Source organism: Canis aureus, chromosome 7 (assembly GCF_053574225.1).
Source record: "Canis aureus isolate CA01 chromosome 7, VMU_Caureus_v.1.0, whole genome shotgun sequence".
Taxonomy (NCBI): Eukaryota; Metazoa; Chordata; class Mammalia; order Carnivora; family Canidae; genus Canis; species Canis aureus.
In genome coordinates this window covers 6,254,580-6,270,483 of record NC_135617.1, presented here as the reverse complement: position 1 = coordinate 6,270,483, position 15,904 = coordinate 6,254,580, and the positions used below count along the sequence as shown (strand labels likewise).

The 15,904-nt window shown below is 41.5% G+C and overlaps 1 protein-coding gene across 1 annotated transcript in view; it reads left to right on the top strand.

Moving 5' to 3' along the window:
- Positions 1 to 15,904, top strand: part of LOC144317014 (uncharacterized) — a 140,085-nt gene that overhangs the window by 106,723 nt on the left and 17,458 nt on the right. The window contains exons 35-36 of the mRNA XM_077902844.1: positions 213 to 333; positions 9,750 to 9,859. Coding sequence (XP_077758970.1) covers positions 213 to 333; positions 9,750 to 9,859 — 231 coding nt within the window. The remainder of the gene's footprint in view (positions 1 to 212; positions 334 to 9,749; positions 9,860 to 15,904) is intronic.

Below are 15,904 nucleotides of genomic sequence, written 5' to 3'. Positions count from 1 at the left end.
TGTGGGCCAGGAAGAAAAGATGTTGGTCTCCAAAGAGGTGTATCTATCCTCACAGAAGCACTTGGAAACCCAAGAAAGGAACCCTTCCTTCTTCCTTGGGAGAGAATAGCTGAAGGACAGGACCTAGCCCCAGACCATTCTGGAGGAATTTGTCTTAGGAGCCCAGATTACAAACTGAATGTAGAAAGTGACTCTCAAACTTCTTACTCTAGCTTCAGAAACTTCTGGAAAATCTTGAAATTCACATGATCCAAGAAGTATTAAGAAAAGTTAACAGAGAGATAGCACTGGTTGTATCAGAAAAGTCTAAGGAGCGGTGTACTCTCCCTACAGGTAAAGTGTGTTTATTTTATTACTTTACAAAATAAGCATTTATTGGTTTTTTCCCTGATTATGAAAGTAATCCATGTATCATTTCCATGGCTAAAAACAAGTACCACTATGTCCAGAAAATAATACAAAAATTAGTTTTTAACACCTTGGCCCAGAGAGAATACTAACACTTTGATGTATTTCTTTCCACTTAAAGTCTTTTAAATAGAAAACATTTGTTAAGTTCAGTCTCAATTCTGCTGATTAACTCATAAGTGAAATAAAGTTGAAATGGGTAAAACACATGCTTTTCTTATTTGTAATATATCTAGTGTACGTATATATGCAATACATGTATATGACATATATGTCAACATCTTACAAATACATGTATTTGGGGTAGGAAGTCAATCACAATTATTTCCTTTCATCTGAAGTCTAAAGTCGGGATCACTTCATGGACATGTGATCATTGCACTCACATGGGACTCAGGAGTACTTGGGGCTTAATGCCCTATGGGTGCCATCTTGAAATGCTTAATTTTAACTTAAAATTTGTGTTTTGCAAGTGGAATTCAGTAAGTCAATGGAGCATGCACCAAGAACTCGGAGCCTTTGCCTTATATATAGTCCAACTTCTTACTGCCTCCCCACCATGCCAGGAGGGGTTCTTTGCTGCCTACTCCTCTGCTCTCTGGCACCCGAGGCATCCCTAACCTCCCCCTCAGCATCCCTATGCAGCAATTGCTGCTCTCCTCTGCTTCAGTGGGAGCCCAAGCAGGAGGAAGATCAGGATATGTGTACCTGGTAGTATTTCAAGGACTCTAGTCTGGCAACATCATGGTACATCTAATGGGTGGATTCAATGGAGCAAGCCTATTGCCTATCCTTTGATTTATACAGAGGTTACAATACCCTTGGGGTTGCCTGTCCACAGTGGGCCCCTAGGAAGGAACGATGCCTGGCTCAACTTCTCTGCCCCTCGCCGGGACATATGGGGCCACCATCCAGCACCTGCGTATATACTCATGCTTCCGATCACAGGGTGGAGCCCCTGGATGCCTGTGAGGGTCGCACTTGCCTTGTGAGCATTCCTATGCCTGGGGAGTGCAACATTAAAAACAAATAAAAATACCATGACAAGTCAAGAGAGAGATTGCAGAAGAAATAAAACACTGTATTTTAGTACCTATAAGTAGTACTTTTCTCCCCCTGCTTTTTGGATAAGAAGCCCTGCATTTTAATTTTGCACAGGGTGCCATTGATTATATAACTGATCCTGTCTAAACTACAATGTCTACTCCTAATCCTACTAATTCTATAGGAAAGTCCACAGCCTTTAAACTATGGAGAAGTTGTTTGATTAGCAAACTAAATTAGGCTTTCCTTTTGAGACAAAGTCCACAGACATTGTATTGTGAATTAATAATCTATGTCCTCATGTAAGACATTGTCGCTTTTATCAGTGCTTTGAGTAACTGAATTCTGCACAAAGGACTTTGGCAAAAGGCCATGCAGTGAGAGGGCAAGCCACTTCTCAGCTGGGGATGTCACCAGAGAGCTAAATGTCACCAGAGAGCTGAGTGAGGTTGAGCTTCAATTACAGAACATTTAACAAGACACAGAGCATCTGTTGTTTGTGCTGTGTTTGCTGCATCCAGGCGGCTCCCTTCGAGGCTTGGGAGAAAATCCACAAGCACACAGCAGGTGCAACCATCTGCATGTTTCAGGCTGTGGTTTTAATGAGACACCCGGATGGGGGGGCAAGGGAGGAAGCATTTTTGCTTTGCAGTTCTGCTGTGTGCTGCCTTGTGCAGAGTGCTTCTCGGTGGTACTTGGAAAGAGCCTTCAGTAAAACGCTGGTAGGAGTCAGGCAGAGGAGAGGGGTAGAGTTATTTTTAATGGTTGTAAGGTTGATATTATCAAAATTTACTTTGGTTACAGAGTACTGGCCAATTCTAAACTCTTGTTCAGATTCTATACTCATGACTTTTAAAACAAATACCAATAGTGAAGGTGTTGTGTTACTGTTGGTTTTGTTTTTGGTCTGTTAGGCATAACTCAATGTGGGTATCCTCCGGTAGTGAGTTCCCCCAGGGCAAGTGATGGAGTCCCCACTGTGTACCAGGGGTGCTTTGATAGACATTTCTTCAGTGTAGTCCTCCTGAGACCCCTGTGGACCAGGAACCTTCAAAGAAGGCAATAAAACCTTGGAATCCCCACCCACCTACTGTTCATCTCAGCAAGAAGCAACCATAGTGGACGGGGCTTCCAACAGAGACCACTTCATGCAGAGACCACCATTTGTGGTCAAGGTTAGCTTTGGGCTAGGAGTTTCTACAGAAGAAGCTGGGAATGGAGAGTATTGAAACCCAGGGGACATCTCAGGCTCTTGTCCTTCCCTCGGGGTCTTCTCTCTCCCTGTCTTACATCTCTGGTGTCTACATTTGTTACCAGCCAGAAAGAAATGCTCCAATCCTTCTCTATCTTCTCCCTCCTTCCCACTTTGTCTTGGGGCTTAATCTTCTTGTATAACTTCTGAAAGAGTTTCCAGTTTATCAGTGAGCATCTGAAAATGTGGCAGCCACACCGGGTCCAGTGCTAGTTTGTGGTAGCTGAACTAGTGCTCCCCTGAGAACTTTAAAAAGTAGCTCCAGACATCCTTGTTAAGCCTCTGGGGCTTGGCTTAGCAGAGAGATGGGTTCCGCTGATTGAAAAAGGCTCTGCTCTTCCCCACATTTGACATTTTGGCATTGAAGTCCTTCTTAATTGATTTTCTCAACTTCTCTGAGCATTTATAAGGTCAGCAATCTCCCAAGTGGAGTGCATATATCCCAAGGGTGTGGGGAGAAAATGTTAGAACTTCTAAATAGATTAAATCCATATGTAAGAAGTCACATGTCACACTCCACACTGAGGTGTCCTCAAGTGACTACTTGCAGGCAATCCACAAGCAAGCACTAAGAAATAGTGAAGACACTTCTAATCCTGGTACATGTTTATCATCAGCCACGCTATGAGGTTAAAGAGATAACCACATCTGATGAGAAGTCAGACAAAAAATTTTATTTTTTTTTAAAGATTTTATTTATTCATGAGAGACACACAGAGAGAGAGGCAGAGACAAGGCGAGGGAGAAGCAGGCTCCACGCAGGGAGCCCGATGTGGGACTCAATCCCAGGACTCCAGGATCACGCCCTGGGCCGAAAGCAGGCACTAAACTGCTGAGCCACCCAGGAATCCTCAGACAAAAAATTTTAAAAGGTCGAGAAACCTCTTAGGAATGTGGATTGAGATCCATTCTCATTGTTGATGAGTTTCACCCTAGGTATGTCATGCTATGCGATATTAGCCAGTGATAGTACCGTAGGTAATTAGAAATACATAAATACACACATGTTAACAGTGAGCAATGTCTCGCTTGAAGGAAGCACATTCCGAACCCTTAAGACACCTTGGTCAAGGCCAGCATTCCCAGTGGTGTGCCCCAGAACACCAGTTTCTCAACATGTTAGTGCAGTCGTTCTCTCAATCACCCTACAATAACAGGCTCACAGGCTTACCTGAAGCTTTCCATTCCCTTGGTAACACAAGCCGGCAAAATACTAATCACAGTCTTCGGGTTACCTATGTTTACCCAGCATCACTGGTCATTGTTTGTTCCAAACCTGTTCATGCCAGTTTTGCTTGTCATTGTGGTTCAAGTACAGTGGAACCGCATTGTGTTAATTATTGTGGAAATCAAAGAAATTGGAGTACAAAAAAAGAGATCTGTTCTATAAAACCAAGTCGAAATGGATAAGCTGTGGTACATCCAGTCAATGGAATAGTATTTCATGCTAAGAAGAAATGAGCTATCAAACCATGAAAAGACATGGATAAAAATGCTGGAAGGCAACCTGAAAAGACTACATATTGTATGATCCCGACTATATGGAATTTGAGAAAACACAGAACTATGGAGACAGTAAAAAGGTCAATGATTGCCAAGGGTCTAGACAGGAGAGAAGGATAAATGGGCAGAATACAGAGGATTTTCAAGGCAGTGAAACTATTCTGTATGATAATATAATAGTGGGTAGATGCCAATTATACATTTGTCAAACCCATAGTTTCACCAACAGTGAACCGTAGTGTAAACTATGGACTCTGGGTGATGATGACATGGGAGTGTATGCTCATCAGTTCTTACAGACATACCACACTGATGTGGGATGTTGATAGTTGGGGAAGCTGTGTGTTGGGGGGTGGGGGGCAGGAAATAGATGGGTACCCTCTGTACTCTCTGCTCAATTTTTCTATGAACCTCAAACTGCCCTAAAAAATGATATGTTGAGACTGTTTCATGGTCTCTTAATTTTCTCTCCATAAAAAAGAAAGAAACAAGCAAACCAACAGACAGCACACTAGAAAACCACACAATGTGTTATGGTTTATAGAAGAAAGATAGTACAGAACTCCAATGAGTGGGTGCATGCAAAGAAAAGGCCTAAGTTCTGTGTTAGAAAATTGGCAAATGTTTGCATATTTGTTTGAATATATTTTTTAATTTAAGTAAAATGTTTAAGATACTGCAAGTCATTTTTTTAAACATTCTCCGGTTTAACAGACTTCGTTCGATCAATCAACACTCTTAGTCTTGATTTTTCACTGTAAAAGGATTTGTATTGCATTTTACAGGGGTTGGGGGTGGGGGTGGGGGTTATTTGTTTGTTTGGTTGGTTGGTTTTTGTCAAAATAAGTTTGGGAAACTTGTGGTTTCTTTGCTCCAGACCTTCTCAGAGCCTTTACTATCATAGTGTGTACTTATAAAGCTCCAGACGAGAGAGTATCAAATGTTCTTTATTTTTAAATTTTTTTTTAATTTAAATTCAAGTTAGTTAACATATGGTGTATTATTAAGTTCAGGGTAGAGTTTAGTGATTCACCAGTTGCGTATAACATCCAGTGCTCATTACATCAAGTGCCCTCCTTAATACCCATCACCCAGTTACCCCAACCCCTGGCCCACTGAAATGTTCTTTAAATTTGTTCGACCACAGAACCCTTTGCGCCCTTTGCAAATACCTATCATCAACTCAAGGGACTAGTGTTCTAGGGAGCAGTTTGAGAAATACAGTACAAAATACATACATACATATGCTTGAAGCAACAAGGTTTGAACCTACCCATCTTCTTGGAGACCCCTGGCTGGTCGGGAGAATGTTGGTTGGCAGTTGTGTGCTTCAAGTTTCGGTTCTGCTTGGGTCAGGACCCAGGAACCACTTAGGTGTGGAAGCTGGTGCTTGTGTTAGAGAAGTGAAATGCTACCTTTCCTAGAGACAGAAGGCTTGACTGGAGGGGAGGGGGAGTGTTCATAGAGGGAGAGAGGGGAAGTGGTTTGGCCACCACGAAGTCAAAGTTTCCTTCAGTCAAAGGACCTGGGAACACAGTGAGAGGAAAGAACAAAACCCTAATTTAACCTCCAGTGTGCTGTCTCCTTCCCACCTCCATGCTGCTGTCAAAACCTGCTTCATCTTAAAGAAGCCTTGACCACACACACACTGAGATTGAGACACATTTGGAGACCACCAACTCCACTTGGCCAGGAATTACTTCTCTTGGATGAATTCTACTCTCCCTGGTTTCCCCTGACTCCTGCCTACAGAAGCACTTGCATGTCTGAACTTGAACTAATGAGGAAGAAGCATGGCGGGAAGATTTCCCAGCACTTTGGTAAAATACTTCTCCTTCAGCTGAGCCCAGAGCTAAACCCCAGACCAGCTCCGTGGGCATTTGCCAGGTGATCGCCCCCAAACCAGAAGTATGTGGCTTTTCTGTGTGCCAGAAACCTAAAGTTAAACTACACTGGAAAAAGTATCCAATTTCTTGTCTGAAGAATTTCTGAAATACGCATAAGCTCTATTTTGTCAAAGCTTAGACTTCTAAAAGTCTTAAACATCTTAAGAAGTGTGAACTTCTAGGCACATTAACTCTTCTGCATTTTCCACTCCAACTATACCAAGACAATGGTGTTGGGTCTACTCACCTTTATTATCCCAAAGGAAAAACAAAGGCAGATGTATATGTTTATGATGGAAAATAGCCAACTGGAATTGAATTCTTCAATAGAAGAATTCTGGAACCCCATTTTCAAAATCAGGACCACCCAATAAATAACATAATTTATAACATAAATAACATAAATACCAGGGGCTCCTGCTCTGTCGTATCCACATTTCTGAGAGGATTGTGCCGGATGCTTCCTCTAGCATCCACCAAGTTTCCTGTCAGAAAAATGAAAGTACGAATAGGAAATCACATCTGAAATGAGAAACAGCTGGGGACAGGGAGTGGCCCTGTGTGTACTCTTGCTGATGGCCAGCAACCCCACGACAGAAAAGGGAGTGGGGCGGGGCTTGGCTTCTACCTCTGAATCCATAGGTTTCTCTTTGTTCCAAGACTCTCCTGGGGCCGTGCACAAGAAAGTAGGCCCTACCCAACATAAGTAAACATACACGCGTGCTTTTGCTCTTCCATATGGAAGTTAAGGAGTGTTGACATTTCCACAGCTCGAGCACTGTCATAATATTTTTAAGTTTGATTTTCTTAACAGTGAATACATTCACCTGGTTCAAAAATCAAAACAATACAAAAAATGTATGTATTTAGAGATCTAGTTACTGCCACTGACCTCCTTTTGCCACCCATGTAACCATTTTTATTAGTTTTAATATATACTGTCAGTGCTTCTTAATGCATACACTAAATCATTCTCTCATTCAGTATCTATTTACTGAGCACCTCGTATGTGCTAGACTACTATATTTTAGGCACTGTTTGGGAGAAACATCCTTACTTTCATGGAGCAAAACTCCTTACTCTTGTGGAGTTTATCATCTAGAAGGGGATAGACAGATAATAAGCAATAAACACAAGAAATAAAATAATGGAGAAAATAAGGAGGATGGTGGTGGTGGAGTTTGAAGGGTCCAACTTGCAATTTTAAATAGGGTAATCAGGATGGACTCCACAGAGAAAGTGATACATTGAGCAAAGCTTGAAGGCCATGAGGGAGTTAGCTATGTGGGTATCTGGGCAGACAGATAAACAGACAGAAGAACAGCCTATACAGAAGAACAGCCCATACAGAGGGTGCCTACCATTTTATGGAACAGAAAGACTCAAGTGTGGTGGGAGTGGAGAGAGTGAGGGAAAGCAATAGGAAATGAAACCTACAGAGAAGAAGAATGAAAAGATGACGGATCATGCAGAGCCTACTCTTAGTGTTTACTCTGAATGTAATGGGGAGGCTGTGCCAGATTTTGAGTGACATGATCTGACGTATTTTATTTTATTTTATTTTATTTTATTTTATTTTATTTTATTTTAATTTTATTTCATTTCATTTTTTAAAGATTAATTTATTCATTTGAGAGGGGAGAGGGGGAGGGGAGAAAGAGAGAGAGAATTTCAAGCAGACCTGCTAAGCATGGAGCCCAACATGGGACTTAATCTCACGACCCCAAGATCATGACCTGAGCCAAAATCAAGGAGTCGGACACTTAACCGATTGAACCACCCAGGTGCCCCTGACCTGATATATCTTAATAGAATTTCTCTGGCTGCTGTGTTGACGATGGATTATAAAGGAAAAAAGGTAGGAGAAAGGAGAGGCTGCTTTGAAGCCTCTTGTAATAATCCAAGCAAGAGGAGATGGTGGCTCAAACAAGTTTGGGAGCAGTAGAAATACCAAGTGGTCAGATTCAGGGCATATTATCGAAGTAACCAGTAATGGATTGTGTATCAAGTGTGGGAGAAAGAGAAGAGTCCATGATAACTCCCAAGACTTTTGACCTGAGAAACTAGGAAAGTAGAATTGCCATCAACTGAGATAGCAAGTTATGGAGGGAAGATCAAGAATTTATTTATACCCAAATGGCCTTTGAAATGCCTTTTAGACATCCAGGAAGAGATGCCAAGTGAGTATTGGATCTAAATGTGAAAGTTGTCAGCATATGGATGATATTTAGTCATGAGGCTAGATGAAATGGCCAAGGGAGTGAATGTAGATAGGAAAAAGGGAAGCAAACCCAGGGCTGAGTCCTAGGACACTCTAATGTTAAGAGCTGCAGGTAGGGAGGGGAAAGGAAAACCAGCAAAAGGGACCTAATAGGAACAAACAGTGAGTTAGGAGAAAACTAGGACAGAGTGGTATCCCACTGTCTAGTGACGAAATTTTCTCAAGCAGGAGGAATGTGACAAATTATGTGACATGCTTCTGGTAGTTGAGTAAAATGAATATTTTGAGTCATGTTGAGGTCATTGATATTTATGACAAATCAGTTTCAGAGAAGCAGTGGGGGGTAAAAGCTAGAGGAGTAGGCTTAAGAAAGATTTTGAGAAAAGTCACCAACAGTAAAGACAGGCCTTTCTTTCTGTGAGTTTTGCCAAAAAAAAAAAAAAAAAAAAGGAGCAAAGAAATGAAGCAATAGCTGACAGGGGACATGGAGTCAAGAGAAGAATTTTTATGAGGTGGAAGAAATAATGTGTGCTATTGTGAATGACCCAGGAAAGAGGGGAGAAGTGATACTGGAAAATGCTGAATTTCTGGAGCAATAATCTTGAATAAGCTTGAAATCCCCTCTTTTATTATATTTATCACATCTTTCTTATAAAAGATAACATTTCATATTCATCGTTCTTCACCTTGCATTTTTCACGTAACAATCTACAGTTATTTTCATATCATGTGGAGAAGTTTCTCTCTTTTTTATAGCTGCATGCTATTCCACTGAAAGGATATACCACAGAATCCAGATTGAGACACTTAAAACAATATGGTTATTTCTTTACCTGCTTGGATTTATTTTTGTTTTTGTAACACAAAAAATAAATGATTTGATCTAAAAAGTAAAAGAAAAAAGGATATACCATAGTTCCTGTGTTGCTTCCAAGCTACTGCTGTCCTAAGCAATACTACTTTGCATAATTATGTATATGCTTCATCTCATGTGTCAACCTGTTGCCCTTCAATCCATAATCTGTCAGCTCTCAACATTCCTAGTCTGTGACGGTAAATATAATAGCTCTCCATTTATTTAGTTGTATTAGACCAAGATAATTGTTCAGATATATGTAGGAACTTAATGAAAAGGGATGTCATGTTGGACCAACAATAACATTTGATTCAGGACTTAACAAATATTGTTCACTGGGCTTCAGAGGTTCTTTTCCAAATCTTTTCGTCAGGAATCTTGTTAGAGATCTTCCTTATTCCTATGTTCTGGAGGATTCTGTGTCCTCAACCACCTTCCCCTCCTCCCCCTGACTCACCCATTAGTTTTTGTGTATTTGGAAATAACAGTTTTTTGCGTCCAGTGATACATCTCAGACAGTAGCCATTAATTATTGTTCAATGTTTCATGATATTTGCATTGGTGTGTTTCTCCTCCTAGACCTTTGGAAGCACCATGTCATGAAAGAAGACTTTTCAGTTAGCAGACCACAAATAGTTGAGAAATTTATACAGAGATTAATGGAAAACTACCAGGATGGTGGACTAGAGGTATGTATTGAAAGTCAAGTCATTTTAGAGTGTTTTTTTTTTTTTGTAACAGAAACTCAAACAAGGAAGACATTTCCCAATGCTTCCTTTACTCCCTTAGAATAAAGATACAAATTCTGAGGCTTAACTCAAAGTAGTAATCACTTGCTATCATTTTAATTTTGGAAAAAGATTGATTTCTAATAAAGTATGGGAGAGAAATTAATATCAGATTAATTAATATCTGGTGGTTAATATCAGATTTGGCCAATTTTTTAAAGTAACCTTGGAGTTTGTTGATGAACAAGTTTTTTTTAGCAACATTTCCTGTGTTGATTATTTTATTTTATTATTTTATTATTGAGAGAGAAGGAGAGTGCGTGCACATGTGTAGAGTGAGGGGGGGAGGGGCAGAGGGAGAGGGAGAGAATCTCAAGCAGACTCCTTGCCCAGTGCAGAGCCCCCCATGCAGGGCTCTATCTCACAACCCCGAGATCATGACCTGAGCGGGAATCAAGAGTGAGACGCTTAACTGACTATGCCTCCCAGGCACTCCCTGTGTTGATTTTTTTAATATAGAAAATTTGGAAGAGAGAAACTCTAATAGCCTATAATTCCACTACCTAGGAAACATTGTTTTTAATGTACAATACAAAAACAAAAACAAAAACAAAAACAAAAACAAAAACAAACTATCAGAAAGGTAACATTTCTACTCCTTCACTCTACCATACCCAGCTATTCCTCCACAAAGGAAGCCAGTATCAACAATTTTTTGTGTGTATATATATTTAAATCCATAACAGCTCTACATAATATGCTCTACATATAACAATAATATGTATTTAATACATACAATACTCATACACACAGTTCTTAGAATTTTCAACTGTTGATTATTTCTAAACAGTGCTGAAAAGGCAAAATAAGAGAGTATATGTGCTATTTGGCCATAGCAGAGCTTTAGGATCATTAACAAATGAAGCATAAGTACAGTAAGTAGCTATGAATCCAGTTGCCTTTGAAATTCAATCATTTTTTTAAAACCTGATTTAGCAAAACATGCTTAATTTTTAAAAACAATTATTTCCCTCAAAGTTATATTTTTCTAAGCTCTTCAAATATTCCCCATAATTTCATAATAAACACTTCAGTTTTTAATTACAAGATAGAGAATTCTCTAGCTTGGTTGGGGACACATTTTTTTTCTCGGAGCTTGATTATTTACATATCTTTCATTTAAGTTTTCAATTATACTCAAATATGGTCCTTGTGTATTCTGATGAGGGGATGAAGTGGTTCCTTGTGGTCCCTGTAGCTCAGAGGTTCTCAACCAGAGGTACAGAGGTGATTAAGGTGGGACATGCTTAGAAACAGGTTTGAAGCAAGAAAATTTGTGGCTGTCCTTAAAGAAGGAAGGATATTCTGACCTGTGCTTCATCATGGATGAACCTTGAAGACCTTCTTCGCTGTGAAAAAAGCCAGTCACAAAAGCATAAATGCTGCATGATTCCACTTCTATGAAGTACCTACTATAGTCAAATTCATAGACACAGAAAGTAGAACGGTGGTTATTAGAAGCTGGGGGAAGAGGAACGAGAGTTGGTGTTTAGTAGGAATAAGAGTTTCAGTATTGCAAGATGAAAAGGATTCTAGGGATTGTACAACAGCGTGAATGTACTTAATGCTACTAAACTTTACACTTAAAGATGTTTAAACTGTGGCACCTGGCTGACTCTGTTAGTAGATCAAGAGCTGACTCTTGATCTTGGGGTCAAGAGTTCGAGCTCCACCTTGAGTGTTGAGGTTACTTTAAAAAAATCAGTTTAAATGGCAAATGTTATGGTATGTATATTTTACCACAAAACAAACAAAAAAAGTTTTTTTGAGTTTGAGATCTTGAGTTTGTGGCTCAAGATCTGCTCAATCCATATGTATATAACTTTACTCCAATGTTGAAGATGGGATTGTCTAGGAAAGAAATGTGGATATCAGGGCAAACCCGTATTGGGTATAACTGAAACCCAAGGTGCACTGAAGAGGTTGGTATCTGCCTGCCTGTGTCTTGGAATGAGAGGACTCCAGGATGTTAGATCCCTCCAAACTCTATGCCTGGACTTCTAGCCTCTTCTGGATCATCTGCAATGACAGGGAACTCACTCTCTTCCAAACCCACCCCCTTCCCCAGCCATTCCTGGCAGCTCTTGTTTCAAGGAGATCTTCCTGAATTGGATTTGGCCCCCCCACCAGCTCCATCATGGATCCTAGTTCTGTCCCTGGGACACCACAGATCATGATTGTGACCCCTCACAAGTCTTTAGGTATCTAAAGGCAGGTCAATCAGAGGAGCTCAATTAGCACCATTGCTAGCATGTGTGAGGCCTTGGTAAAACTACACTGAAGGGCCTGCCCTAGTAGCACAAACCCAAAAGGGCGCTCCCCTGGGTGGTGGGCTACAAATCGTTACTCCTTCCTCCAGATGGGTGTAGCCCCAGCCCAGGCCGTGAACTGGGAGAGGGAGCAGGCACTGTGCTCCTCCCTTACCTGGGTGCCTCTGTGCGGAGCACAGCTTGCACAAGCAAACATCCAGGACCTGAGCCCAGCCTTCTCTTCTTTAGACTAAGTTACCTTCATTTCCTTCAATCACTTTATATGAGCAGCCCTACCATTCTGCTCAGTCCCCTCTAAACTCAAGATTGTCTGACGAGCAGAAAGCCTATGTGTCCTGTGTGCTGTGCTTTGATGAATGCCCATGAGTATGCTGGGTACTGGCAGCCACTACACTGATGACTCGTTAGGCTAACAGTCACCTGAAGCCCACACATTGCCTTCAGGCATCCTGCTGCTGCCATATTAGTAGCCTTGTTCTTATTCAATTTGACCCATTCTAAACTCCTTGAAATCCTTAAAAATCTGGATATTTTACATCCAGCACGCTCTCTCTCCCTCCCAAGTTCATGAGTTCGTCAGCCTGTCCTTGGTATCCTCATTCAAATCATTACTAACAGTGTATGCCATGACAGGCCCCAACCCTGTGCTCCCCACTGTGGGTCCCCTTCAGGCTGACCACACTCTCTGGGCACAGGCTGTCAGTGGCCAGCAGCCCATCCAGTTGTACCGTCACCCAGCCTATGTTCTCCATTGTTCCACAAGGACATCAGGAGAAACCTGTCCAGATATCCTGCTGAAATCCAGGTACACTGTGCTGCATTTCCTGAGGAAAAGGCTCATCTAACCTGAGTTTTCTGGAATCCATATTGGCCTCTACTGATCTTTGCTTCCTTCTCCAAATTCTAGAAAACCAATCTTTGCAATAAGCTCTACCATCTTGCCCAAATTTTATACCAAACACACTGACCTAAACTTAGAAACTGACCTTTATTGCAAATCAGAACTATAATCTATTGTGTGGATTCCAGAACCATTTCCATTCATATGCCAACAGTCATGTACTCATTGAGCAAGTGTTTGTAGATTCCTATTTTTTTTTTTCTAGGCACTTTATTAGATTAAAGGCAAAAGGCACAGTTCTTGCCCTCAAAGAGCTTATGAAATCAGATGACCCAGAAGTGTCAGGAAAAGGCACTTCACGTTACATGCTTTGAAAGAGGCATACACAGGAGATACAACCACCTAGGGCGTAGGGAAGAAATAGTCAGGGAAGACTTCTTGGAGGAAGTGTTGTTTGGGCCAAGTCTTAAAGCAAATAGGAGTTAGCCAGATGAAGAAGGGCTGGGGAAGAAAGGCAGAGAAATCTAAGAAGGAAATATAGCAGAGTTCAGAGGAGGACATTGAAAAGATAGACAGGGCCAGTAACCGAATGGCCTGAAGGCAATCCCTAAGAAGTCTGATTTCATCCCAGAGTCAGTGGGACGTCACCGAAGCATTTTGTCAGCAGAGGTGGGTTTTTTAGAAACATCATCAAAACCCCTTATGTGTGCCTGATATTAGGCCAATTATGAGGGGCTCCAAGATGAAACACACCAAGGAGGTGCAATTTGCTCCCAGCAGAGCCAGATTTTGCCATAACAAGGCCTAGCACCTTCCATGCTTCACCCTAGGCTGGCTCTCCAGAATATTCTGGTGATTTTCCAGCCAGTGCCATTCATCCCAGTTCAGGCTTAACTGTTGGTGAAGGAATCAGCCCACTGGAGGTCATGGTTTTTATGACCATTTATTCACAGCTGCTCTGTGGTTTTTATGAACCCAGGGGCCTGCCTTGAGGGGGAAGCTGACAGATGAACCCACTCCATGCTGCATTTTGACACAGAGTTGACATTTAGTGACCTAGGAAGGCAAGGGTAGGTTGCAGAACAGCTTTTAAGAAACACAGTAACAAAAGACAATTTCTCTGGCCTCTAGAGATGCTCAAGGGGAGTCCTGGCCATTCCTACACTCTGGTATAATACAGACTCACCCAGAGGTGCCTCACCCTTACTGGGTAAAGTATCATGCTGGCTAAGAAGGGATGGCAGAAGGCCATTGATGTCCAAGTCTGCATTTCTGTTTGTTGGGGGGATCTTATATCTACCATGGTGACTGTGGTGACATTAGTTTGAGAAGCATTTGCCTTGCTAAAAAGCCATTGGAGGCCTTAATGGAATGCTTAGATCCAGAGACTGCTGTCCAGGGGCATCTGGGTAGCTCAGCAGGTTAAGCATCTACTTGGGCTCAGGTCCTGAGCTCAGAGTCCTGGGATCGAACCCTGCATTGAGCTCCCTCTCCTCTGATCCTCTTCCCCACTTGTGCTCTCTCTCTCTTTCTCTCTCTCTCTTAAATAAATAAATACATAAATAAATAAATAAATAAATAAATAAATAAATAAATAAAATCTTTAAAGAGAGAGAGAGAGAGAGACTGCTGTCCAGGACAGTGAGGAGTGAGTCCCTGTGACTGATTTCGGGCACTGAACCCAGCCCCCCTGGAAGGGGTCACCAGCCACATTTTGATGGCCTTGGATGTGGTCTCATGACTTCTTAATGTTTCAGGCTTTCATCATATTCAGTCTGGGAAGTGTTTCCTTTGTCCTAAATTTGCATCGCCTCGACCCTGTCACCATAAAGAAGTCAAGAACCAAGGGATGGAATCTGGGTTCCCCTTGCCTTGATGTCAGAAGCTAAATCTGGCTGTCCTCCTGCTCCCTTTCCAGAGCAGGGTGGCTTGCCCTTACTCCCACGCCCCTTATGGGACCCCTAGAGGAAGCCCCAGAGAATGAGAGAAGGATGCCAAGTGCCCTCCCCTGACTGCCTGGCTCCTGTTCACTAAATTCCCCATGAGCAGACGTGTTCACCTACGGTTTCCAATCTGTATCTCTTCAATGCCCCCTGCCAAGCTGCTGTGGGTGATGATCTCTACAAAAGCTTTCTTATCTTTTCATCAGGATATGCATTTTATTTATATGTCCATTCTTATATAAAATTATCTTAATCATGTATACATGTTCTGATTATATTAGAAAATAGAAATATGATGTATTAGAAAACATACTCATTAGCTTACCCTCATTGATAACGCCTATTATTATTTTGGCATATTTCCTTCCAAACTTCATAATTTTCTTTGTTCATTAACTTTCAAAAACCAAATTAAATTATTCCATTATAGTGTACTTGTTTTCACTCGAGTACATGTTACCAACATGTTTCCTTGTCAATGAACATACGTCCACAGCATAATTTTTGGTGGCTCCCTAGTATCCCATTGTGCAGACAAGTGAGAAAGATTCAACCTGTTTCCCTTTATGAGGCACTTTTGATCTTTTCCATTGCTCTTTTTCTTGGGAAGGCTACTGTAAAGAACATCTGCTCACATATGTTTTTTGTGTGTCACTTTAATTATCCCTAAAGATAAAGTTCTAGAAGAGGAATTCCTGGGCCAGAGGGCATGAACATTTTAAAATCTTTTCATAGAAACAGCTAGTCTGCCCCCCAAAATGCCACACTATTTTCCCCTGCCGTCGGCAGCGTTGAGCGAGCCACTTTCCTCACTCCATCAGTACTGAGTTTTATCACTTTTGGCCATCTCTGCTAGTTTGCCTCAATAACTCGCCTTGGCAAAGCCTGACTG